The 27,697-nt window shown below is 37.2% G+C and overlaps 1 protein-coding gene across 9 annotated transcripts in view; it reads right to left on the bottom strand.

Annotated features, from left to right (window-relative positions):
• SLC13A1 (solute carrier family 13 member 1) overlaps positions 1-27,697 on the bottom strand; it is a 120,950-nt gene that overhangs the window by 40,638 nt on the left and 52,615 nt on the right. For all 9 annotated transcript variants that reach the window (XR_015723881.1, XM_045792741.2, XM_045792745.2 and 6 more), the window contains exons 7-10: positions 19,712-19,863; positions 7,027-7,146; positions 2,472-2,570; positions 1,955-2,056 (exon numbers count right to left, since the gene is read on the bottom strand). Coding sequence is in view for 8 of the 9 variants with exons in the window: in XM_045792741.2 (XP_045648697.2) it covers positions 1,955-2,056; positions 2,472-2,570; positions 7,027-7,146; positions 19,712-19,863 (473 nt within the window). In the remaining variant the exon portion in view is untranslated. The remainder of the gene's footprint in view (positions 1-1,954; positions 2,057-2,471; positions 2,571-7,026; positions 7,147-19,711; positions 19,864-27,697) is intronic.

Below are 27,697 nucleotides of genomic sequence, written 5' to 3'. Positions count from 1 at the left end.
GAAAAGACACATTGAATTCAGTCCAGGTTCAAACAGATGGAATGAAAACATTAGGTGGTAGCTATAAATCTAGATATATCATTCTATCTTTGGAAATTCGAAATGCTTAAAATCTCTAATATTATAAATATATTCCATAGAATATACTTTAAATAAAATAAAGCCATAAATACTGAAGTAATTTTGCTTCAAAGACTTTTAAAACTGTAATTATTTTATTATTAGTTTATTTTCATTTTATTTTTAGTTTCTTATGAACAAAGGTTGTCTCACTATTACAAAATATTAAGCTTACACAAATTTTATTTGCTTTGGCAATTTATGAATCAAAGTTATCAGATTTATATCTTCAAATCCATTCTTCTCTCAAACCTTTGTTCCTTTTCCCATTGTTTTCTCTCAGAATTCTAGGTAACATGAGCACCTGTCTATAGCAAATACACTCTGCTCTGCGCAAACAAAACATCTCCTGAATTACACTTTCCTTCTGTAAGGAATAGAAATTAGAAACTGATTATTTTGAATTTCCTACTGGGATTTCTTCCTGGTTTTTATTAGCTACTGTCTGATTTCATTTGGTTTTTACACACTGGTGTTTAGAGAGGACTCTCCCTGCCTCAGGTAATAGGAGTGGGATTTTAAAAAGGAAAATAATTACTTTATGTTGGTTTAGGACCTGTTATAAAACTAAAAAGTAATACTCAAACTGTTAAATGATAGTTTGCTATGAATAGCTTGCTTTGAGTAACTGGGTGCTGCCTTTTGTTTAGACTTTTTAAAGTGAAAAGTCTTAGTTCTAAACAAGAAGTTTATCAGCTGAAGCTGATCCCTGGAAACATGCTACCACATGCATTGGTGCACTTGTGCGTTCACCAGGAATCTGCACGCAGACTTTGCGCCTCTAAAACATGTGGACAACGCCTCTATAGCCAGAAGACTCTGATTCAAGAGAGAGGGGGTTCTTTGTTCCATGTGGGCAGAATACTTTTAACCCAAACAATTTTGGATTCTGTCCCCACAAACATGGATTCTTGCTGTGGGATGTGAGACAGGAAGTCGTCGTCAGAGATCTGCTCAATTTAGGAACCAGAGTACTTCAGTGGAAGATGGATTAACAACACAAATTTCAAAACCAAAGTATTTATATTGATATGTAGGATGGTCCTTAATTTAGAAAATCATGCTATCGTCGTCCCCCTCACTTCATATGACTCAGTATGACTGCTGGTCTAGAAGACACTGTGAGATAAAATTAACTCGACCCAGCTTCTAACATTAGTTTGTAGAATCAGTTTTATTACTTATTCAGGAATTCCTTATCTACAGAATAGGGGCAGGGATAGATTTATAGTGAACTAGTTTAAAAATGAACATAATTGGAGAAAAAGACAAGATAGTGAACTGAATAAGAAAATAAGTTGGCAAAAACCACAGAATGTGAATCCATATCAGGTTATTAACAAGGAAGGACTGGCATTTATCTCACATAATAAACATTTATCTTGTACTTATGTAGGGAGAAGGGCAGCACAATCCTTAAGTGCCATTACTGGTTTCATTTTGCAGATGAAACTGATTGGTAAGTGACTTGCCCAAAGTGGAAGAGCCAGGAATGAGACCCAAGCAGTGCAGCTCCGAGGTCCATACTCCTAACCACCACGGAACATGGCTTTCCTGCAGTTTACATTCCTAATTTTGTAAGGATGGGAATAGCCTTGTCTAAAGGAGCCGGACTTTTAGTCACAGTGTCATGATTATCTTATCTGCAGTCTTACCTTAGATTTCATTCCATACCTTCTTTTTTTTTTTTTTACTGAAAACATTAGAATTAAATAATATTTTCAATGGAAAGAAAGGAAAAGAGTCCCATACAATCTTTCAGAGTTATAGGAACCACCCAGAGAGAAACAGAATAAAACAGGAAGGGTTGACAAACATAACATGGAACGCTTACTCGGGAAAAAGCGCAGACCAACCAGAAACAAACCCAGGATCTCGGCTAAACCACAGCAGAGCCATTACAGTGAAGAGGACCAAGGTCACAATTTCCTGATACCTGTGGGAAAATTCCAATCCTTTTGTTTATCTTCTCAGTCAGGACACTTGTAGAAACTCCCTGAGCTACTGGCAGAGTAATCTTAGCAGAACACTAAATGCTGTAAAAACCAGATGATTCTGTGTCAATAATTTGAGAGAATCTGCACAGTTAGAAAAGGACTTGACTCCTCTGTGGGTCTTTGGCTTCTTTTCATTCTATCTGGTAAATTTTAGTCAGACAAAAGCATGTATCTTGCCACGTTAGTTATATTTACGAGGGTTAGCATGTTCAAGGCCCTTATCAGGTGTTCTAAATACACTACAGACAATTAAGGGCACGTTTCGCTTTAAACAAATACTTGCAGTATAAGCAATGTGTGTCCGTGCGAGGATGAGTGTGGTTGCAGGTATGCCCGCGTGCTTGTGTGTCTTACCTCATTGGCCCAAGTTTTTGATATTCCTGTTTAATCACCTCAGCGCACGCTTTTTGTTTAGCTGTTTTGGTCTTGCCACATTTGAACATCTCCTTAAAACTGCAAAGAATAATGGGGCCTGTTAAGCAAAGAATTCTCCCTTTATAGAAGAGCAAGAGCTTTATAAAATACTAATCTCCCTGCCACGAACAGAAATCTGTGTGTAATGCCTATACCCCCTTCTCCTTCTTTGAATGTCCTTTCTCCTTTTTCCTGTTTGGCCTGGTTTGCTCAATTTTCAAGGCTTGAGTTTTGCTCCATATTTTCACACATCTTCCCCCGATCTCTTCCTTTTCTAAGTCTGTTCACACCATTGGAATTTTGCCATGTGCTGCTCATCTCCAATTTAACCCTTTATTATATACCTGATGGTTACAGATTTTAATTTCTTTATTGTCCCTCTTGATTGTTAATTGCTGCACATGGATATGTTTTATCTCACTAGTTAGATAATGAGCTATTGGAAGGCGGGGCAGGGGCACGGATGTTTGCTCTGGTGCAGGAACTCTCAACACTGGCACGGACAACAAATACGTGACTCATCAGCTCCACAGTACCTTGCTCAAATTTACGAGACAGCTGGTTGTCAGCTCCATCAGCTTGCACAGAATACACTGGACTCGAGCCATACGCGAGGGCAGAGAAGGCACGTACACTGCTCGTGAGCAGAGTCTAAGCTAGAGCTCTTCTCAGAACAAAAACCAACTCTATTACATTTTTTTCTTCAAGTTTCTTCATCCCTTATGTCCTAATAGAATCTACTAGATAGTTTTCCACCTCTTGCCAATAGTAACTGCCAGTCTCTATTCCTTTTAGCTGCTGCTTTTAGTGACACCTTTCCCTTGTGACTCGTTTTTCTTTCCTGAAGTCCAGGGTCTTCAAAACTTTTTTTCCAAAGTACTGCTCTAGGATTAGATTTTTAAAAATCCCTCCAGGGGATTAAACAAATGAGCAAATGGCTCAATTCTTATGTTCTACCTTTTGGAATATCTGTAAGTAGCTCAGTTAGATTACATTATGTGGGTAGGGAAGGCACTTCTGAGTGTATATCCTAAGGAACTGAAATCTGGACCTGAAGAGATACCTGCATTCACATGTCCACTGCAACATTATTGACAATAGCCAAGACATGGAAACCACTGAGATGTCCATCGACAAACAAGCGGATAAAGAAAAAGTGGTACAGAGGGAAAAGAAAAGGTGGTACATACACACAATGGAATATTATTCAGCCTTAAAGAACCAGGACATCCTGCCATTTGTCACAACACAGTTGGACTTGGAGGACATTATGCTAAGTGAAATAAGCCAGACACAGAACAACAAATATTGTCTGATCTTACTTATATGTAGACTCTAAAATAGTCAAACACATGAAAGCAGAGAGTAAAACAGTTGTTTGCCAGGGAACGAAAGGAGACAGAAATGAGGAGGTGTTAGTCAAAGGCTACAAAGTTTCAGTTATGAAAAATAAGTAAGTTCTGGAGATCTACTGCACAAAATAAGGCCTGTGATTCACAACACTGTTTTGTAGACTTAAAAATTTACTCAGAGGGTAGGTCTTATGATAAGTGCTTTTACCATAAAAGGAAAAAATGAAAAAAAAAACCTCAAAAAGCAAAGGGGGCAAGAGGAAACTTTGGGAGGTGATGGAAAAATTTATGGCCTTCACATTAATGATGGTTCATGGGGGTACGTGTATCTCCAAACACATCAGGTTGTATACATTAAATATCTGTGGCTTTTTGTGTGCCAATCATACTTCAACAAAAGCAGTCTTAGAAAAAGAAAGAGTGCAGGATAATGTCTTGTAAAATCGTTGGGCTAAACGAGGATACACATGAGGGAGAAACTAGGATGACTAAGATGGTGTGAATGTAGCCCTCACACACAGACCTTTTATTTACTTAGTTTTTCTGTAGCTCTGCTACTCAGACTTGTTTAAACTATTATTTCCTTTGAAGGAACAGAGTTTCCTCGATTCTTAAATCATCCATCCTACCATTCAAAATCATTCCCCTGTGCACACTCCAACCACTGAACGTAATTAGATGGATGTTGTTACATTTAAGATCAATGAAGTAATATTTAATTTTTATAATCTTAACTAAATTACTGAGTAGTACCAGTCTTGAAATTTTACCCCTTGTCACAATATAAATACTAGCATTATAAGAAACTGAGCCATGGACTACTTTGAGATCCATCTGTAGAACAGAAAAGTGGAATTAAAAAAAGACGTGAGTCTCAGGGAGCCTGGGTGGCTCAGTTGGTTAAGCATCTGACTCTTGGGTCATGATCTCAGGATCATGAGATTGAGCCCCTCATTGGGCTCTGTGCTGGTCGTGGAGCCTGCTTAAGATTCTCTGTCTCCCTCTGCCCCTCCCCCCACTCTCTCCCTCTCTCTAAAAAAAAAAAAAAAAGTGAGTCTCCTTAAAAAGAAAAGGTGAGTCTCCTTAAAAAATGTTTTCCACCTGGTAGACTGCACATGTACTTGGTCTCTTTGGTTGGGGATGATAAATAGTTAAGTCGAAAGCCATATTGGCTTTGCTACAAATGAAGGTTAATGCCTTCACAAAGGAACTGATGAAGCATATGACAATGCATCAACCTCTTCATTTGAATACGTTCAGTGGCACTGATGGATGAGCTTCTCTTCCCAAGTATGCTGGGGTCATTTATAATGAGTGAGTTAACTGTGTTAACAGCCAACACACTAATCAGAATGTATGGCGGCCTGCCAGGGGAGTGGCTGATAATTTCTGTTTGTTGATCTAAAACCTCTGGAGGTGAAGACCCTGACCGACTGAAATGGACACTGAAAAATTAGCCAGAGCGTGAAGCTGTGTAATGTCTAACTGACAGCGGACAGCAACGGCACTATTTAAATATGCCACTGATCATGATTTATGGACTTTACCTAATGTATGCACTTCGCAGGATTTTTGATCTCATACAGAACACCTTTCAATACATCTGCCCTTTATTTTCTTAATTCCTCCTTTATACATGGTGGGCCATTTCAAGATAATGACAATGGGTGCATACATTTTTTATGAAGTCATTATATGTGGCGACACAGTAGGAAACCGCTGTGGGGCTGTGACTTGGTGCTTTCTCCCCTAGTTGGGATTCCTGTCCTTTGCATCGTGCATTGCTACCTGTGCAACTGAATAGACCCCCAAAGGCCTGGGATTCCAGGAAGGGGCATTTAGTATGCAGCTGACCTCTCCCCACGGCTGCCCACCTGCTGAAGCCAGTGACATTCCACACATTTGCCTCAGCAGGAGGACTGCCACATGCTGCTCCCACAATCTGGACAAATAGATTAAAAAAAAAAAATCATCAGTACCATCTTCCCACTACTAACAAAACTGGAGGTTCTGGAGAAAAACCAGGAAGAGGAATGGAGAGGGAAAAATACCAGCCCTTATCTGACTCAGCTTGGAAAATATGGGCCTGGGCATGGAATGCCACCTGATGACAGCGCTTTGCTTTTCCAAGCAAGTACAGCAGAGCTGACTTCAGTCACACCTGCTTAGTAGGTAGCATGTTGTTTTGTTCATAGGTCCTTGAAATTATGTAAATAAAAGCCGATAAAGATGAATTTGAATTGTTTTGTTTTTTCAGGAACAGATCCTCTGGGTTTGATTTATAGTCATTTTCCCTTTCTTTTTGGAGTATTGTTATGTGTGTTGAATATATAAAGCTGCATTTTAGATTTTGCTGTGGAGCCCTTCATAATTTTAAATGCTGGCTGTCATTTAAGTCACTTAAGTAGCTCATCGGTACTTATGAGCCACCTGCTTCAGTCCCAGCCAAGGTAATGTTTGCAAATTCTCCTTGAATACATATATTTGACATTTTTCATCTTGGACCCATATGTGTTAGAATTACAGCGTTGGAAGTGATCTGACTGATCTTCCAGCTAAATTCCATCGTTTTCCAGTTGAAAACACCGAGACTGAGAAAGACCACTCATTGTGAGAAGCCACAACTTTGTCCCTGGTCTTCTGATTCCTAATCCAACATTCTTTCCACAGGGCACGCTCTCACATCTTTATGTGATTTTTTCAAGGACATACCAATTCTGGTGGTAGGATGAAGCAGGAATCTTGCATGTTACTGTTTAAAGTAACTACATAACCAGACAAAATCCCCACATACAACCAAGAGGAGGGGCAAAACCTCTTGAAATTCCACTTTAACAAGCTGGACTGGGTCCTTATTATAATGAGTTCCTTATGCCCTTCTGGCCGATTAATAAATTATTAGCTTAGGACTCAAAGGAGAATGAGATGGATTTGCTTTTTACAAACTCTCCTCCACAGCCAACATTGTTTAGATGATGTTCTAGCTTATCCTTAAAATAAGTGCTCACGTGTGGCAGTTTTCCAAGGAACAGAAATGTAGAAACTCCATGTGCGTGAAATGGGTGAAAGAGCACTGGGTGAGCGCTGAGAAGTGGAAACCAAGACACCTTTATTTATCTGATTAACATGGAATATTTACTTACTTGAATCCTAGGAAAAGCCAATGAAGCCAGATCCAGGACAATAATAGAATAATAATAGCAGCCGGGAAGGAAAGCATAAACCATGATCCAAAGTTAATGCAATGACAGTCAGGGTAGCGCCTGTGTGAAAAGACAGAAAAGTCATTCATGGGAGTGTACAAGTGCAATCCTTTCTGATGGTCCTTGGGGAGCAGCAGTTCACATCCTTCCTGGGCTCCTAGCCTAGAAGGAAGAGGTGGGACCTTCTCATTGTTACGTATAGTATTTGGTTTTAATTCTTACCTTTTGTCCTGATTCTGCAACTGCATAATTATTGCTGCCTCCCATGCAAGCAAGAGTGGGTATGTTATGATTTTGTTCCCTTTGTTGAACTAGCACAGTGCCTGACACTCACTGAACGCACCGGAAGTGGGAATGCATATGTGTGCCTCTTGCTAGCACTCAAAGCATCAGTATGTGAGCGAGGCGAGCCAAGCGGACGGGGAGCAGATGAAAATGAACTTCACCGACCTGAATGTCTGCTACCATTTCACAGTGGTAGCTGGTATCCCAGGCACTTGGGAAGGGACTCTGATCCATCCATATTGTCTTCTACGGCTGTTTTCCCTCTGTTTCCTCTGCCCTGGATAAACTGTAACCATCTTACCAGACATATGCTAGCCTGTCTTAGAATTAGAGAGTGCTTTGGGACTCAGTTAAATGGAATAAATCTGGACCAGTTAAAAACAATTAAAAGTTCTGTGGAAAACATGAGCTCTTCCTTTATTCTCCTAGTTATTTTCAGCTTTTTAGCCCACATAATCACAAAATAATAAAAAAAATTGGGGGGTGGTCAGAGACAAGCACAGTTTCTTTGGTAACCTCATGTTTATTTTTTCAAAATGTAGTATAAGTTCCAAATAAATTCTCAAATAGTTATCTATTTTATGACAGACGAGGAGAAAACAGGAAATTTGAGAAACAATTGTCCTTGATTTTTTTTCTTGACACAATGACAAAAAGACAGAGCTGGAACTTTGGAAAGCACAGAAAATATATAGAAGCAATAAAAACACCATTACATATTTTAATTATTTTTGAAATTACAAAATATAAAGAAATGTATAGAAATGATAGCTTTTTAAAATTCTTGTTCTATTTGAATCGCACTTTGTATTTTTCCATTTAAAAAAAGTCAAGTAAATAAATGAAATGTTTCATGCTACATGCATCAACATAAGCCACATTTTCATACTTTATAAATTATTTCTTCTTCTATTTAGGATGGTTGCTAAGAAATGCAAAGACTTTTTAAAAAACAATAATGGGTTTTTAAAACTCTAGATTTCTAATGTTTCCTACAATTTCCTTGCGGTTATAAGAAGTTGTTGTGGATCCTAGAGTTATCGTTAGCAAGTTGAGGATGATTATTATCTACCACAAAAAGATCCAAAGCTTAGCTTACATATTATGCAATTAGAAATGACAAATGATGAATAAGACATGCTCAAGAATACAGAGAACTATACATGGAAAAATGCTTTATCATGTCCATGAGCTTCTGTTGAGAATTGCTCACTTAAAAAAATGCTTGTTGTCTTCAGTTAGAAAATGTAATAAGGAGGAAATGCTTACACTTATTTCCCATCAATTTATTAGACTTGGATTATAGGTTGATGACCTGTGTTACTCTGTTCATCCTAAAGGCATTTAGAAATGTTACTAGAAGTAGGGTCAAAACAGTACCCTAAACCCAATTTCATTTTTCACCATCTGTGTCTCACACCTTGAAATCAGGCTGTGTTGTTCTCCCCACCCAATCTTGTAAAATTTGTTTAACTGAAGAGGGGTTTTTTAGAATTTTTGCCTGGAGGGATAATTCATTTAGAAAAATGAAAGCCTGGAAAAGCTAAATTCTGTTTTGTTTTTGTTTCTTTCTTTAGTAAGGAAGTGAACACCACACAGGACAGTAGCCTCCATGATCATAACCTTTATACTTATGACTGCAGTGACTATTTCGAATGATAATGGAATGAATGGCATACTGTAAGGTATTAGTTTCACTGTTTTTTTTCCCCACTTCCTCATATCCTGTATAAGTGAAGTTACCGCAAGTGTCTGCCTAAAGTAAATATAGAATTCTTCCATCATGAACTATGTAAAGTACAATTAATTCTGATAGAATCTTTTCTCTCACCCAACAGTGTATTTTGGGTGTTTGCCATGTATCAGGCACTCTTCTAGATATTGGGGATATAGTGATTAGATGGATGTAGTCCAGGCTCTCATAAAGTTTTTATTTAGATGAGAAGCACAGGTAGTAAATAAGTAAGCATAAAAAGAATCAGAAAATATAACAAAATAACGTAATAGAAAGTTACTCGGGGGAGGGAGAAATTTTACACAGTGTGGTTAAAGAGGGTAATGTTTGAAATGAGATCTAAATGGCAAGAAAGAGCCAGTTATGTAAATAACTGGGAAACAGCATTCCAGACAGATAACAAGCAAGTACAAAGGCCCTGCGGTAGGAATAAGTGTAGAATATTTGGGGATCAGAAGGCCAGTATGGCTATGGGTGGTGAGCTAAAGTTACTGACATGAAATAGTCTCAGAAGTAGCCAGCAGGAGTCAGATCATAGAAAAACTTATAGGCCATCAGAAGGAATTTGAATTTTAGTACGAATGCAATTAGGAGTAATTGGAATATAGTAAATAAGTTAGTGACATGATCTAATTTAAAGTCTATGTAAATTTGTGATTAACATAAAACATACTGGTTAGATGGATCCTTAGGATTGAAGGCAACAAGAGTGGAAGTCATGGGATGATAGACAGAATTCCAAGATGACCCCCTAGATTTCTACCCCTGGTATACATTTCTTGTATAATCATCTCTCCTTCTGTGTGGATGAATTTGTGAATATGGTGAGATTTCATTCCTGCGATTAGGTTCTTTTATGGAAAAAGTGAAGGGATTTTGCAGCGGTAACCAAGGTCCCCATTGATAGACTTTGAGTTACTCAAAAGGGAGACTTGGCTGGGTCTGACTTCATCAGGTGAGCCCTTAAAAGGCAGCCTTTCCTGCTGGCCTAAACAAGTGAGCTTCCATATAGCCAGAGAAAGGGGCTACGTGGCAAGGATCTAGGCATAGCCTCTAGAAGCTGAGGGTGACCCCCTGCCAAATAGTCAGCAATAAAACAGGCACCTTGGTAATTCAACCACAGGGAGCTGAATTCAACAACCGGAATAATCTTGGAATAGGGCCCTGACTTTCTGTGCAGATTTGAGGCCCAGCTACCACCTTGATTTCAGCCTGGCGAGATCCTAAGCAAGGGACTCAGATAACTTGGGCCTAGAAATCCTGACCCACGGAAATTATGAGGTTATAAATTCATGCTGTTTTAAGCCACTGTTAATGATAATTTGTAAAATAGTAACAGAAAACAAAAACACAAGGAGATTTATTAGAAGATAAAAGAAGTTTGGCAGAGGAATAGAGTAGAAAAGAGTAGTGGGTAGAGTAGCTTTTAGTTGAAGTCAGATTGGTAGCAGTGAAGATGAAGAGAAGACCATTGGTTTTAAATATTTTTGGAACAAAATGTGGAGAAATGGGGAATAAGTGCCGTTTATTGAAATGAAGTCTGAGGGAAGAACAGGTTGGCAGACGGGTAAGAGAGTGGTGGGTCAAAAACACAGCAATGGACATGTTAATCTGAGATGTCCCTTAGGTTTCCAAGTGGTCTTGTTGAATGGGCAGTTAGGTAAGTGGTTTGGAACTGAGAGCAGAGGGCAGGTTAGAGACATAAAATAGGTAGTTGCCAACATATAGGTGATATTATAAACCACAGAAATGGGTGTGAAAATTTCGGGAGAAAATGGAGATAAGAGGAACAGGGAGTGCACCCTGGGGCATCTAAGTTTTAGAGGTCAAGCAGAGGTTTAGGAATGAGCAGATGTGCTAAGCATATTTAATGCTAACATAAATCCTGTGAGGAAAGCATTATATTTCCATTTTACACAGGAAGACACTAAGTCTCAGAAGGATAAATGGATTCTTCAAGGTCACAGATTGTACAGTCAAGCAGAAGTTTTACCCCAGGAGGGGTGTTTAAAATACAACGTCTTTTCATATGGATGCCAAAATTCTCAACAAGATCCTAGCTGATAGGATCCAACAGTACATTAAAAGGATTATCCATCATGACCAAGTGGGATTCATCCCTGGGATGCAAGGGTGGTTCAACATTCGCAAATCGATCAGTGTGATAGATCATATCAACAAGAAAAGAGTCAAGAACCATATGATCCTCTCAATTGATGCAGAAAAAGCATTTCACAAAATACAGCATCCTTTCCTGATTAAAACCCTTCAGAGTGTAGGGATAGAGGGTACATTCCTCAATTTCATAAAAACCATCTATGAAAAGCCTACAGTGAATATCATTCTCAATGGGGAAAAGCTGAAAGCCTTTCCCTTAAGATCAGGAACATGACAAGGATGCCCACTCTCGCCATTAATATTCAACATAGTACTAGAAGTCCTTGCAACAGCAATCAGACAACAAAAAGGGATAAAAGGTATCCAAATTGGCAAAGAAGAAGTCAAACTGTCTCTCTTCGCAGATGACATGATACTTTATATGGAAAACCCAAAAGACTCCACCCCCAAACTACTAGAAGTTATAGAGCAATTCAGTAATGTGGCAGGATACAAAATCAATGGTCAGAAATCAGTTGCATTTCTATACATAAACAGTGATACTGAAGAAAGAGAAATTAGGGAACCCATTCCATTTACAATAGCACCAAAAATCATACATTATCTCAGAATTAACTTAACCAGAGATGTAAAGGATCTATATTCTAGAAACTACAAATCACTCTTGAAAGACATTGAAGAAGACACAAAAAGATGGAAAAATATTCCATGCTCATGGATCAGAAGAATTAACATAGTTAAAATGTCTATCCTACCCAGAGCAATCTACACTTTCAATGCCATCCCGATCAAAATACCAATGACATTTTTCAAAGAACTGGAACAAACAGCCCTTAAATTTGTGTGGAACCAGAAAAGGCCCCAAATTGCCAAGGAATTGCTGAAAAGGAAAAACAAAGCTGGAGGCATCACGTTGCCTGATTTCAAGCTGTACTACAAAGCTGTGATCACAAAGACAGCATGGTACTGGCACAAAAAAAGACACATAGACCAATGGAACAGAATAGAGACCCCAGAAATGGACCCTCAGCTCTATGAGCAACTAATCTTTGACAAAGCAGGAAAAAACATCCAGTGGAAAAAAGACAGTCTCTTCAATAAATTGTGCTGGGAAAATTGGACAGCTACATGCAAAAGAATGAAACTTGACCACTCTCTCACACCATACACAAAGATAAACTCCAAATGGATGAAAGACCTCGATGTGAGACAGGAACCCATCAAAATCATAGAGGAGAACATAGACTATAACTTCTTTGACATCGGCCACAGCAACTTTTTTCATGACACCTCTCCAAAGGCAAGAGAAACAAAAGAAAAAATGAACTCGTGGGACTTCATCAAGATAAAAAGCTTCTGTACAGCCAAGGAAACAGTCAAAAAAAAAAAAAAACTAAGAGGCAGCCCACAGAATGGGAGAAGATATTTGCAAATCATGCAAATCACACTACAGATAAAAGATTAGCATCCAAGATCAACAAAGAACTTCTCAAGCTCAATACATGGGAAACAAATAATCAAATCAAAAAATGGGCAGAAGATATGAACAGACACTTTTCTAATGTAGACATACAAATGGCTAACAGACACATGAAAAAATGTGCAAAGTCATTAGCCATCAGGGAAATTCAAATCAAAACCACCTGGAGATACCACCTTAAGCCAGTTAGAATGGCAAAAATTGACAAGGCAGGAAACAACAAATGTTGGAGAGGATGTGGAGAAAGGGGATCCCGCTTACACTGTTGGTGGGAATGCAAGTTGGTACAGCCACTTTGGAAAACAGTGTGGAGGTCCCTTAAAAAGTTAAAAATTGAGCTACCCTATGATCCAGCAATTGCACTACTGGGTATTTACCCCAAAGATACAGACGTAGTGAAGAGAAGGGCCATATGCACCCCAGTGTTCATAGCAGCATTGTCCACAACAGCTAAATTGTGGAAAGAGCCGAGATGCCCTTCAACAGATGACTAGATTAAGAAGATGTGATCCATATATACAATGGAATATTACTCAGCCATCAAAAAGAACGATTTCACAACATTTGCAGCAACGTGGATGGGACTGGAGGAGATAATGCTAAGTGAAATAAGTCAAGCAGAGAAAGACAATTATCATATGGTTTCACTCATTTATGGAACATAAGAAATAGGAAGATCGGTAGGAGAAGAAAGGGAAGAAGGAAGGGGGGGGTAAACAGAAGGGGGAATGAACCATGAGAGACTATGGACTCTGGGAAACAAACTGAGGGCTTCAGAGGGGAGGGGGGTGGGGGATTGGGATAGGCCGGTGATGGGTATTAAGGAGGGCACGTATTGCATGGTGCACTGGGTGTTATACACAAGTAAAGAATCATGGAACATTACATTAAAAACTAGGAATGTACTGTATGGTGACTAACTTAACATAATAAAAAATTATTATAAAAAAATAAAAAATAAAAAAAAAATAAAGCCCAAGTGAAAATAGAAAGTTCCATGTATATTGAAAAAATCCATAAGCCAGGGTACAAACTTGATGTTGTAAGGACATCTTAGAGCACTATAGAAATGATTTCACCATAACAGAGACATGCTTTGACCTGAAGCATGTGTGCCTGTCATTGTTGAAGCTCAGGAGGACAGTCTTGTTACAGTTCTCAAGCCCAATGACAAAACGATGATAGCATTGATACTACTGAAATACACAGAATTGGCCTTAAAAGAATGGATGTAGTTGTGGAAGTTTACAACCTTGAAACCAATTTTGTCCTTTAGAGCACTATAAGTGGTGTCCACCCTGATTATAGTCCTTTTGATTAATGACTGCCTTGATCATTTCTGAGTCAAAGCCACTTTTTGGTTTTGTATTTGTGTATTTGGAGACGTTTCTTTTCAAATATTAACTACTTGCTATTCATGAGCCAAGCTTATATTTCTAATAGCAATAGCAAAAATAGAATCAGCAGCAACAACAGCTAGCTTTACTGACAATTTCCTATGCACCAGGCCCTCTTGCTAAGAGCCATGCATGCATTATCCCATTTAATCCTCATAATAGTAAGTTCTAGTATCACCCCCATTTTGCAGATGAAGGAACTCATGTTCACAGAAGTTAAACTAATATATGGTAAGACTGAAATCTGAGCCAAGGTCAGAGTCCAAACTCTGCAATACTGAAATTTCTTCTATAGTATTTGCCAGAGCGATTATTTCTGAGAAATAGAATTGCTCATCTCTCCAGAGGAAAATCGTGGTAACTTTTGAAGGTAGCTATTGCTAGGTAACTGGCTTACCTTCTCCCTCTGTAATTAGATAAGAAGAAAGGTTAGGAAGGTGGGCTTTGAATGTAGGGCACCTACAAACACATCTATTTTACCATTGTTTAGTTTGTGAACATAGAGTAGTTATAATTTAACACATAATTAGTAACAGTGACTGTGCTAATTATTGATAATAAAACTTCCTTCCATGCTCTTTGTATACCCACATATTTCACAGCTGACACCCACAAGCTGAAAAATATACTTTGATAATTAACAAGCTATGAAATATTACTTATAATAATCTTCCATTTTAATCTGGTAGATTTGTTTTTTTGGGCTTAACTAATAGCTATTTTATCTGTTATATAATACTGATGTACCAAAACTACTCTGCTATGAAAGCAGTAATTGTCTCTAATACTACTCCTTTTAATAGCATAATTTTAATATCAAAAGATTATTTAGTTATTTAGATGGTTCCCAAGAACAATAAGCACTTCATTTATGTCTTGGTACAGTTCATATCAGCCAATGTTTCTTGATCATCTATGATCTTGTGCTAAAAGAATGAGACAACGATTCATGCAGACGCTACAAGACTGCAAGTCATCAGCGATGACGGCCTGCATGAGTGTGGATGAGAAAGATTTATAGAAATGTGAATATAATTTATGATAGGAGATGCGAATGGCGGTATAGGAGTAACTGAACAGAGTTTCAGATGAAACAGCATCCACACAAGTAGAGAAAGACATTGACAGAGTTGGCAGGTCTTTCAAGAACCAGAGTAGGAAGAAATGGGTTAATTGCAGGGTGGTATTTATTAACAATATTGTCAGGAAAGGAGGAGATTGGGTGATGACTGGAAATATTATCAGTGGAGCAGAATGGAGAAAGGGTCAGGTAGAGAGCACTGGTCAAACAGGATTTACCTAATGGGGAACCAATAAAAACCTAACAAATCTGTAAGGTTGTAACAGGAGGTGCATAGAGCAAAAAAATATTTCCAGAATCTTCTATTCTAAGGATTAGTTAAGGCTAATGATCAATTAATCACGGATGAATCAGAATTTAGGTACTCATGGCGCTAGATTCAAAGATTTAGAATGTGAGAAATTTCATACTTTATAGTTGAGTTAGATAATTAGCTCCATCTTGTTAGTATTATTCTGAAAATCACCTTCCAAGCTATATATCAGCTCATGACAACAAGGGGATAGTCCAGTCTAACTAGCCACACACTTAGCTTTGCAACTATTTCAAATACCATTTGTTTTGTACGCATGCTTATATTTTATAACAAGAAAATGCAACCCATGAATGTGAATACTGATGTAGTCCTTCTTGCTACTGGCAGCAAATTTGCTTTTTTAGAATTTTGCCAAGTTGGCACCCTCACACATGGTCTGTGAGACAGAGAGGCTGTGGGTGGAAAGAGCACTGGGACTCAGGCCATCTGCCTTCACCTGGCAGTTCCTCCATTAACTAGTGATCATCACTTAAAGTGTCTGAGCCTTGGGACACCTGGGTGGTACAGTAGGTTAAGTGTCCAACTCTTGGTTTGGGCTCAGGTCATGAACTCAGGCTCATGAGATCGAGCCCCGAGTCAGGCTCCACGCTCAGTGCAGAATCTGCTTCAGATTCTCTCTCCCTTTCCCTCTGCCTATCCCACTTGTGCTCTCTCTCTCTCTCTCTCAAATAAATAAATAAATCTTTAAAGTCTCTGAGCCTCAGTTTCCTCATCTGTGAAACAAGGGACTTGCATACATGATCTGAAATTTCTCTGTCTTCACTTTTTCTCTACTTGCGCCTCATTATTACTCAGGATGACATGTCCTTCTTTTCCAAGACTAACATTTCCACTCTTGTTTCTAATTGCATTCTGCTTCTACCTGACACCTAGCCAATCAATATTCTTCTCTCTCTCTTTCTCTCTCTTTTAAAACGTCGCATATCTCTTTTACAGTTTCCTTCCTGAGTGTAAAACAAACCTTGTTTACAAATCTTCCTTGTTCCAAGAGAACTCTCTGTCTCTGGTCATACCATGCGTGTTCTTTTCTTCGTTTTGTCAAACTTGAAAGAATCATTTAAATTAGCTCCTTTCCCCTCCCTGCTACTACTCACATCTTAACTCTGTCCAATTTAAATTCTGCCCCGTCTCCCACGTGTTTTGTTGGAGGACACTGATAAGAACAGAACCTTTTCTTTGCCACCACCCTACTCGACCCTCTGCCACAATGCTTGTTCCTGACTCATCCTGCATTTTGAAAATGGTTTTATTTAGCTTTCAAAACACCACATGTTCCTGGTTCTCTACCTACTTTGATAAATTTTTCTCATCTTCTTTCTTGTCAGTATTTCCCAAGGGTCTATCCATGTCTTGATTCTTTTAACTTTTTTCTCCCTATGTTTTACTCACCTTTCTATGCCACCTTCACAGCAAGGGTATACAGAATATGTATGCACTAAAATGTGTGTAAAATTTCTGGCAAGAGTTCAATACATATTCTTCTCTCCTACATGTCAACAACCAAATGCCATTATGTTTTAAAAATTTTAATGGTTTTCACATATGTATGTTTTGTCTAGAAAACCAGATAGACTCTCAAAGCTTCCGGGCAAATTTTATTTTTTGCATTCTCCAAAAGAATTCAAAACAGTATCATGTACATGATTAGTCCTCAACAAATGTTTGTTGACTGACTGAGTGAATGGATAAATATTTGTTTTTAGTTACACTGAATAAAAGTTAGCTTTCTCAAAATTCATTGTTCTTACATTCTTTGTGTAAAAAAGAGAACAAAAGACATTATATATATATATATAAAAATATATTTATATATTTACTAATATATTTATATATAGATATATTTTGTATACAAATACATTTTATATCTGTAAGTGATGGATAGGCGGATAGATGGATAAACAAAGGTTTTGAAATGTGTTATCCATTCTCTTCCTCCCATTGTTTGTAAGATAGCACCTTTCCCTAGATGTCAATGGTGGGAAATCATTGATTCTTAGGATTCATGCGCCCACAGAGCTGGGCAAGATCCAAAACGAAATTTTACAAAATGACTGTTAATATTGCTTTAGAAAAGATGGCAAGCAGTGTCAAGAGGAAAAGGTGGCATTATTGTAGAATATTTGAAAATAAAGAGCAATTTCTCTCCAGCTCCAAACATCTGGACAAAGAATAGAAATCTTTTTTTCCCCCTGTAGTTTTAAGTTTTTGGCACTTTTTCCAGTGAAATTGAATGCATTTCATTCCATTGTTGCTTTGAGATGCTGTTGTATTTTTAGGGCCGATATTTAAGAAAAAGTGAGTTCAATACCTGGCTTGTTTAATAATCAATTATATTTTTTCACATAAAGTTGTTTCCCCCCTCTATTCTAGTATTTTCTATCAAGAAGGGATACTTTGAGTTCCTTTCTGTTTGTGTATAATTCCTAACGTTAAAGCAAACTTTTGAGGAAAAAACTCACCAAATTTCAAAGTACATGTTTAAGCATTTTCTAAATTTGAAGAACTTTTGTACAAATTCCCATGATTAGGAGAATTAGAAGATAGGCTAATTAGGGAAAATAGTTACTAAAACACTTTACTTAAAGTGCTACAATGTTCCCAATCTGTCACTGGAAATGGATTACTGCATCCCCAAAGTCAAGGGAACAGTTAAATAAAAGAAAGAAAATTTGGTTGATACATTGTGCAAGACTGCAGGCTAAAGGCAAACTCAGTACGGATTAGTTTAACACCATCAATCTCATAGGAATGGTGGAAACCAGAAGTTCTCTAACACCAAGAATAAAACAAAATTTTGGTGTAAATTTTAGAAAAATATTTACCAAGAAGACCAAAATGTGGAATCTCTTTCCTTGGGGAATTTCTGAAAAAGGATAGAATTCTAGCTTTCAGAGAGAGGTCAGGTACATTTCCTGTCTTGAATTGGGAGAGACATTGGATACATCCTCTCTGACACAGTGAATTTCAGGTCTCCCACTTAAAACCAGATGCCTATTTAACATTCCTTTCTAAGTTGGCTGTTGGAGTATATACAGGATGGATGTGTAATCATAGAAACAATCAGTAAACATGGTGGTCTGTGTTAGATTGTCCTAAACCGCTATACCACTGTTCTTTGCACACAGTTCTTGTTCTTTTTAGAACGGAGTGTGACATTTTTGAGTGAGACATTTCTTGGAAAAGCTATGCATGTGTTAACATTTTGCAAATAATTTCAGAAACTTCATAAAATCTGTGAATCTGCTTTGAAGAATGTAGTTTTCCTGATTCGGAACCCTAATTTTTCTGTGAAGAGACGTAAATCCTGTTCTAGGGCATCCTTAATGCTGCCCACCTTGCTGGAACTCTGACAATGATCTGTTCTATTAGTACTTGAAAATACATCTCAGGTGTAGAATCAGTTTGAGCCCTCACGTAAAAGCATGGACTTTCAAACTATTATTTCAATAGTTCTTACAAGAGCTCTCATAAATAGTGTCAAATATTTTTACATAATTTACTTCATTTAATTCTCACAATAATCATCTGAACTGTGATTATTTTAGTAATGAAAAATTTAAGTCTTGGGAGAGTAATGCACTTTTTATTGTTCAGATTCACAAAATAAGTGTCTGAAAACTGTGGAATTTTTAACCCAAGTTATCTGACTCTACCCACAGATTTCCCCACGTTCTCCGATGGATTAACATCACAGTTGCAAACATATTTAGAGTCATGTATCTGTCCTTAGAATACTTTATTATGCCATTTCTTGCAATTGCCCAATCCTTCAAATCTTTTTGAATTCTAGGCAAGATTTCTGTAATTAGCTCCTTTGTGCACCACTCATCTTTTAAGTTCAAATGGTAGTTCCCAAAACCTACATAGATTTTCCTATGCAAATAATCCCTATCCACTTTAGTTAACTATCATTTGCAGTATTATTTGCAATGAGAAATGTTTTCTTCATTTGATTAGAATGGTCAGCCAGGAGTTATCTCTTCTGAGCTGACTTGGCGAATCTTTAGGCACCTGTTAATTCACTATGTCCTCAATATTTAACTCTTAGTAGAAGGGAAGGTCTCTAGACCTATAGTTGTTTTGATGAAAAACAAAGGAGAATTAACTCAGTATAGCAATTTCCGTTCCTGAATTCTCTGAGTCAGTTAAGAATAACGTTTGTAAGTTACGTGCTACCTATTTATTAAATCAACAATCCAATAACTTTACTTACGTATTGAAATGCTCAGCGAAGATCAGGTTGGTAGAAGTGCCGGTGATGGTTGTCAGTCCACCAATGGTAGAAGAGTAAGCAATACACAAGCACATAAGTTTACACATCATGTGGTCCCTCTCTGTTCGATACTTGGTTCCCGTGCCTGAGTTCTGTTCAACAAGAAAAAAGTTTACACATCATGTGGTCCTTTGCTTAATATTTGGCTTCCATGCCACCAACATTTAATCATTTTCAAGTCATCTCTAAAAAAGGAAAAAAGGCGGCCTTTTTCACCTTCTTCTCAGTTAAACCACTGCCCTACCTCACTGCCATTTTCACAGCCAAACTACTCAAAAGAGTTGTTTACATTCATTGACTCCATTCCTTTAACCACTCCAACCTGACTTCTGTCCCTTAACTCCACCCCAACTGTACTTGCTATGATTATCAATAACCTATGTATTACTAAACCCAACAGGTACTTTTTAGTCTCAGTTTTGTAGACCTCTTGACAGTACCTGAAAGAGTTAGTCACTTCTTCCTGCTGGAAAACTCTTCTGGGGGCTTCTGTGATGTCTTACTTTTGTAGATTTTCTCCTACATCTCTGCTTGTTTCTCTATCTCCTTTGCTAATTCATTTTCCTTTATCCTTCCTTAAAACTGGAATTTCTTGAAACCTTGTCATGGGCACCTGTCTCTTTTCACTGTAACATTTATCCTTAGGAAATCTCATATATTTTCACTGATTTAATGAATATAGATACACCACGCCACTAATTCTGGTCTTCAGCCCAGATTTCTCCTTTTAGACCTACATATCCAATTAACTCAAATTCATAATTTGAATGTGTTAAATAAAACTCCGGTCCCAAAATGTTCAAGACCAAACCCATTATTTCCTTCCTCAAATGTAGTTCTTCCTCAGGATCACTTATATAAGCTGATAGCATTAGCATCATTATAATTATAAACACTTATAGTGGGTTTAGTATATAATAAACACTGTTCTAAATTAAATAACAATTTAATCCATGTTATTCTTAAAGCACAACGAGGTTAGCACTGTATTTATCCCATTTTACACATGAAGACATGAGACAGAGTAAAGTTAAGTGACTTGCCCAAGGTCACAGAGTCTGGAAATGGCAGACTTGGATTTTGAAATCATGTAATCTTGCTGTAGAATTCATACCCTCAGCTGCTATACTATATTGCTTGTCCTCCTTGAAAACAGTCTCTTCCTTCCCACCAAATTGTGTCAATTTTATTTACTTAAACATGTCTGGACTCTTTCGTGCTCGTCTCCACTGCTATCACTTTGGAATAAATCAACATCACCTTTGATTTGGGTTACTGTAATAGCCCTTTATGGGTCTCTGTGTATCAATTCTTGCCTATTTCAGACCTGTCTCACACAATGCAGCCTTAAAAAAAAATACAGATATATTTTAAAAATACACAAATAGAAGAATTGCCCTGTTTCATACAGATAGGTATGCTGCCTGTGATATATGCACTGAGAGATCTTTTTGAGAAATCATGGAAAAGAAATATTTTCTACTCACTGAAAGTCAGCATGGATGTGGGAATGACTTAGCGGTAGGGTCAGGTGCATTGGATTGTAATTTGCCTTTTACTTTCTAATTAATTTAGAAGTTAGCCCCCTGGGCGATCTACTCTTCACCAAAAATAAATTAATTTATAAATGTCTCCTTTTGTCTAATATTTACTACATGGCGATGTTTTATATTTTCCATGATAATAGTTTCCATTGAAAACTTGAAAAGCAAATGGTATGTAAATAAAATAGCAAAATAAGTTTAAAATTTCTTATAGTAGTATAAACTGGCAACTGAAATTAAGGCCTTAAATATTAACTATTTTAAAATAGAAAAGACCAAACAGAAACCAGAAAGTGATACATAATTTGGATATTAATTAGAATGGAATATTAATATTGAGAAGGGATAATTAATGGGATATTAATAAGAATGGAAACTTAAAGATGTAATGTGTACATAGTTCTCATTGCCACACTAAAACTTTCTTAACTGCAAATACATGCATATATAGATGTATATATGTGTATATAAAACATAATGATTAAAATGCATGGGTAGATATAAAATTTAAAAATCAAAATAGGAAAATACTAATAGATTTGCCATGCTTCATCCTTTATGGATTTCCCATACTTTTTCCCATGTATAGACCTTTAAAACATACATTAGGTGATATTTATGCAAATATCACAGGCAATTTTAGAAACGCATTAAAAATTCAAGGTAAATTTAAATTCTGTAGTAAATTGTAACACTAATATAATACATGTTAAGGGTTAAATGCAGGTGTAGGGAGGTGGGATGGGGTGCAACACTTGTGTTATCTAGCCAGTAAACATGAATCCCTCACAGTCAGCTTTATTGTTTTGTTTTGTTTTGTTTGCTTAGGGCATGTGATTGCTGGGCTGATTGAAGAGATAATGCTGTAGTAAGGGGTAAAGACTGAAGACCAGAGAGACAGTAGTGGGGGTCAAGGGTCAGAAAAATAGAGCTCTTAAGAAAGGCTGAGATGGGCCATTAATTGAGCCAACTATTGGTACAGAAACTACAAAAACAAGAGTAGGGAGGATTCTCAGCAGATTAGTCTTTTGCCTACGACAGTGGTTTCAACCTGAGACCAAGGGGTTTGACCCTGGCCCAAAAGAAATTTGGAATAGAAAGCAAGAGCATGTGTTTGCAGAGATCAGGACAACAAAGTAAGCACTACATTTCTCCATAGGTGGAGGAGGAATTTGGTGTGTGTGTGTGTGTGTGTGTGTGTGTGTGTGTGTGTGGTGTACTTTCTCCTAAGAGTTTGGGAGAGAAAAAAAGATTCCTATATAAAGAAGGGAGGAGAAGTAAAGCACCTAGAGGGGTGAAGCTGGAGACAGTTGGGGATGACACGGCCAGAAGGAACCTCCCGTGATGAGGTGACTAAAGGACACTGCCATGGACACACTAAACGGGAAAGTGCTTGTTTATTTATAATGTTTCATGATGGGGGACTTATGTGAAATTAAATACAGAGAATGATGTAATTTTTATAATAAAAATATATCCACACACATATAGTGTCCAGGAATAGACTAAAACAAAATATGTCAAAATATTAACAATATTAACAATTGGGGGTATCTTTTGTCTTGATACTTTTTGTAACTTCCACAATCATAAAAAAGTTTTTCCAAGATATAAAAGAATTGTGGGCTCTTAGTGCAGGTAAGTATTTAGAAATTAATGTGGTACAAAGACCTCATTTTTCAGAAGACCAAAATGAGCCTCAAATGTGACCCAGCTGGTCACTGTAGAGCTGAAACCAGAATCCATGCATCTGAGTTTCCAGTCAGTGATTTCCTTTGTACCATTTTACCGTCCAGAACACTTTCTATTTATGCGTTTTTAAGCCTACATCTAAGACTTTACACTTAATTACATTTCATATTGCTTTTAACACAGCAATTATAACCTATTGTTTTTATTCAGTCCTAATTCTGTACTTGTTATTTCACATAAATATGTGACATCTAAGACATTGTGGATATGCCTTCCACAAATTCTTCCAAGTGACTGAGGAATTTTGTCTAGGGTACGATCAAATGCAGAATCCCATGACATCATCATACTGGTGGTGCTCAAGGGACATTTCAGAACAGAAATCTTGCCTGTCCAGCTATAACTCACTATTGCCACCTGGTGGCTATGACAGCAGATTCCGGGGCATATTGAACATTTCCAATCTTGGTTACTAAAAATGCATACATGAATCAGCATGAGCTAAACCAGTGGTCTCCAATTATGTACAAAAGAATTCACGGGGGTGAGAGTGGTATGAAAATGTTAGGGTTTCTATTTATATTTAAATAATTATGTAAGGCTAATTGTACAAAATATTAGTTCTGGCTAGTCATTTTCTGCTTGCCAAAGACAGCCAGTTTCAAATCTTCTAGCTCTTTTTGGATATTTATTTGCATAAGATCAATATGATATCATATGCTGATTTCTCAGTTGTAGGCATTATAATTAAATTTCTACTATGTTAGATGATGAAAATTTAGCTTTCTTTCATAGACTTGACCACTGAACACACTCAGACTTTTCATGTCCCCATCATCTTCCCATTATGGCTACATAAGTTTACTTAGAGCAGAGTTCAACGTTCAGCATGTTGTCTAGCATACAGCTCCATGAATATCTGAGCAATATGATCTATATTACATTCCCTGTTTTGTACTCCTTTTCTTCCCCTCCTTGCTTACTTAGTTTCCCAAGTTTTGCTTAATTTTCTAAATAACCACTAAATGGCCCCAAACTATTCCATTGTTTAAATCTTCTCTCAGAACAATCAAATTATAAGATACTTAATCTACATCAAATATTCTACCAACTTCACTGTCTTAGAGCACCTCTTCCAGGGCCTTCCTAACCTGTCTTAATTCTAGTCATTTTTTCTCTACACCCACAAAGAACTACCTCGACTTTAGTCTATCTTCTCACTTCATTGATAGTTTGACTGGATATTGATATCAAAATTGAAAATAAATGTTATGCAGAACGTTGAAAGCATTTTCCCCCCCATTGTTTGAGTTTCTGGAGTTGCTGTAGAGAAGTCTTCAGCCATTCATATTTTTTTTAAAAGATTTTATTTATTTATTTGGCAGAGAGAGATAGCCAGCGAGAGAGGGAACACAAGCAGGGGGAGTGGGAGAGGAAGAAGCAGGCTCATAGCGGAGGAGCCTGATGTGGGGCTCGATCCCATAACGCTGGGATCACACCCTGAGCTGAAGGCAGACGCTTAACGACTACGCCACCCAGGCGCCCCCAGCCATTCATATTTTTTATCCTTTTTAAAGGATCAGTTTTTCCCATTTTCTGAAAACTTTTAGGATCTTCTCTTTTCTCCTAATATTCTGAACTATCAATAACCATCTCAATGTGTGTTTCATCTCTTGGCTGGCACCCAGTGGGATTATATTCTTCCACTATGGAAATTTTCTTCAATTTTTGATGTAGTCTCCTCAGTTTTCTCTATTCTTTTTCTGAAATTTCCTATTATTCTCTTATCTTGTTTCTTCCCATTTTTCTACTAAATTTTCCAATCTTTCTCAAGCTTCCAAAAAATAGAAGAGGAGGGATTCTTCCAAACTCATTTTATGAGGCCAGCGTTACCCTATACCAAGACCATTCAAGGACACTACAAAAAAAGATAATTAAAAAAAAAGGATAATTACACATCACTATCCCTGATGAACATAGATGCAAAAATCCTCAACAAAATTCAAGAATACATTTACAGGATCATACACCATTAAATGAAATTTATTCCAGTGATTCAAGGATGATTCAACATTTGCAGGTTGTCAATGTGATACGCCTCATTAACAAAATGAGGTAAAAAAAATAAAATGACCATAGCAATAAATGCAGAAAAAGTGTTTAACAAAATTGAACATCCATTTATGATAAAGTGGGTTGAGAAGAAATATACCTCAACATAACAAAGGCCATATATGACAAGCGCATGGCTAACATCATACTCAATGGTGAAAAGCTTAAAGTCTTTCTCCTAAGATCAGGAACAAAACAAGGATGCCCACTCTCACCATTTCTATTGAACACAGTATTGGAAGTCCTAGCTAGGACAATTAGGCAAGGAAAGAAAAAGGCACCCAAACTGGAAAGGAGGAAGTAAAACTGTCACTATTTGAGATGAAATGGTATTATATATAGAAAACCCTAAAGACTTCATCAAAAAATTGTTACAACTAATAAAAAAAATTCAATAATGTTGGAGGATATAAAACCCATATGCAAATATCTGTTGCATTTCTATACACTAAAATGAACTGTCAGAAAGAGAAACAAAGAAAACTCTCTCATTTATAATTGCATAAAAAAAAATCTAGGATGTGAAAGGCTTGTATATTGAAAACTATAAGATATTAATGAAAGAAATTGAAGAAGATACAAATATATGGAAAGATATTCCATGCTTGTGGATTAGAAGAATCAATATTGTTAAAATTGATATTACTCAGAAGCTATCTATAGTACCCAAACTAACCAAAGCAATCTACAGATATGATGCAAATTTGATATCAAAATTCCAGTGACATTTTTCACACACAAAAAAGCAAACAATCCTAAAATTTGTATGGAACCACAAAAAACCCTGAATAGCCAAAGCAATCTTGAGAAAGAAGAAAAAGCTAGAGGCATCATGCTGCCTGATTTCAAACTATATTAAAAATCTACTGGAATTAAAATAGTATGCTATTTGCATAAAAATAGACACATAGGTCAATGGCACAGAATAGAGAGCCCCAAAATAAACCCCAAAGATATAGTCAATTAATTTATGGCAAAGGAGCCAAGAGTATACAATGGAAAAAGGACAGCTTCTTCAATAAATGATGCTGGAAAAACTGGACAACCACATGCAAAACAATGAAATTTTACCACAATGTTACAGCATACACAAAAATTAACTCAAAATGGGTTAAAGACTTGAACATATGACCTGAAACCATAAAATTCCTAGAAGAAAACATAGATGGTTAGCTCTTTGACATAGATCTCGGTGATGATTTTTTGAATCTGGTACCAAAAGCAAAAACGACAAAAGCAAAAATAAGTGGGGCTGCATCATACTAAAAAGTTTCTGCACAGCAAAGGAAACCATCAACAAAATGAAAAGACAACCTACTAAATGAGAGAAAATATTTTCAAATCATATTTCGGTAAAGGGCTAATATCCAACATATATAAAGAACTCATAAAGCTCAATAGCAAAAAACCCAAGTAATTTGATTAAAAAATGGGCAGAAGGTCTGAATAGACTTTTTCCCAAAGAAGACATACGAATGGCCAACAGGCACATGAAAAGATGCTCAACATCATTAATCATCAGGGAAATACAAATTAAAACCACAATGAGCTATCACCTCATACCTTTTAGTATAACTATTATCAAAAGGACAAGAAATAATAAGTGTTGGTGAGGATGTAGAGTAAAAGGAACACTTGTGCACTGTTGGTGGGAATGTAAATTGGTGTAGCCACAATGGAAAACAATATGGAAGTTCCTAAAAAAATTAAAATAGAACTACAATGCAATGTAGCAATTCTACTTTGGGGTATTTACCAAAAGAAAATGAACACTAACTCAGAAATATGCATTCTTACATTCATTGCAACATTATTTACAATAGCAATGATATGGAAACAACCTAAGAGACCACTGATGGATAAATGGATAAAGAAATTGTGGTATATGTACACAGTGGAATATTACTCAGCCATAAAAATGAATAAACTCTTGCCACTTGGCCGAGATGCCCTTCAACAGATGACTGGTTTAAGAAGATGTGGTCCACAGTTAGAATGGCAAAAATAGACAAGGCAAGAAACAACAATTGTTGGAGAGGATGTGGAGAAAGGGGATCCCTCCTACATTGTTGGTGGGAATGCAAGTTGGTACAGCCACTCTGGAAAACAGTGTGGCGGTCCCTTAAAAAGTTAAAAATTGAGCTACCCTATGACCCAGCCATTGCACTACTGGGTGTTTACCCCAAAGATACAGACGTAGTGAAGAGAAGGGCCACATGCACCCCAATGTTCATAGCAGCATTGTCCACAATAGCCAAAGCATGGAAGGAACCGAGATGCCCTTCAACAGATAACTGGATTAAGAAGTTGTGGTCCATATATACAATGGAATATTGCTCAGCTATCAGAAAGAACGAATTCTCAACATTTGCTGCAACATGGATGGCCCTGGAGGAGATAATGCTAAGTGAAATAAGTCAAGCAGAGAAAGACAATTATCATATGATTTCTCTCATCTATGGAACATAAGAACTAGGAAGATTGGTAGGGGGAGAAAGGGATAAAGAAAGAGGGGGTAATCAGAAGAGGGAATGAATCATGAGAGACTATGGACTATGAGAAACAAACTGAGGGCCTC

This window comes from Ursus americanus, chromosome 3 (assembly GCF_024610735.1).
Source record: "Ursus americanus isolate L20-20 chromosome 3, mUrsAme1.1.p, whole genome shotgun sequence".
NCBI lineage: Eukaryota > Metazoa > Chordata > Mammalia > Carnivora > Ursidae > Ursus > Ursus americanus.
The sequence above is the reverse complement of the archived record's forward strand: the minus strand, read 5'-3'. Positions and strand labels throughout refer to the sequence as shown.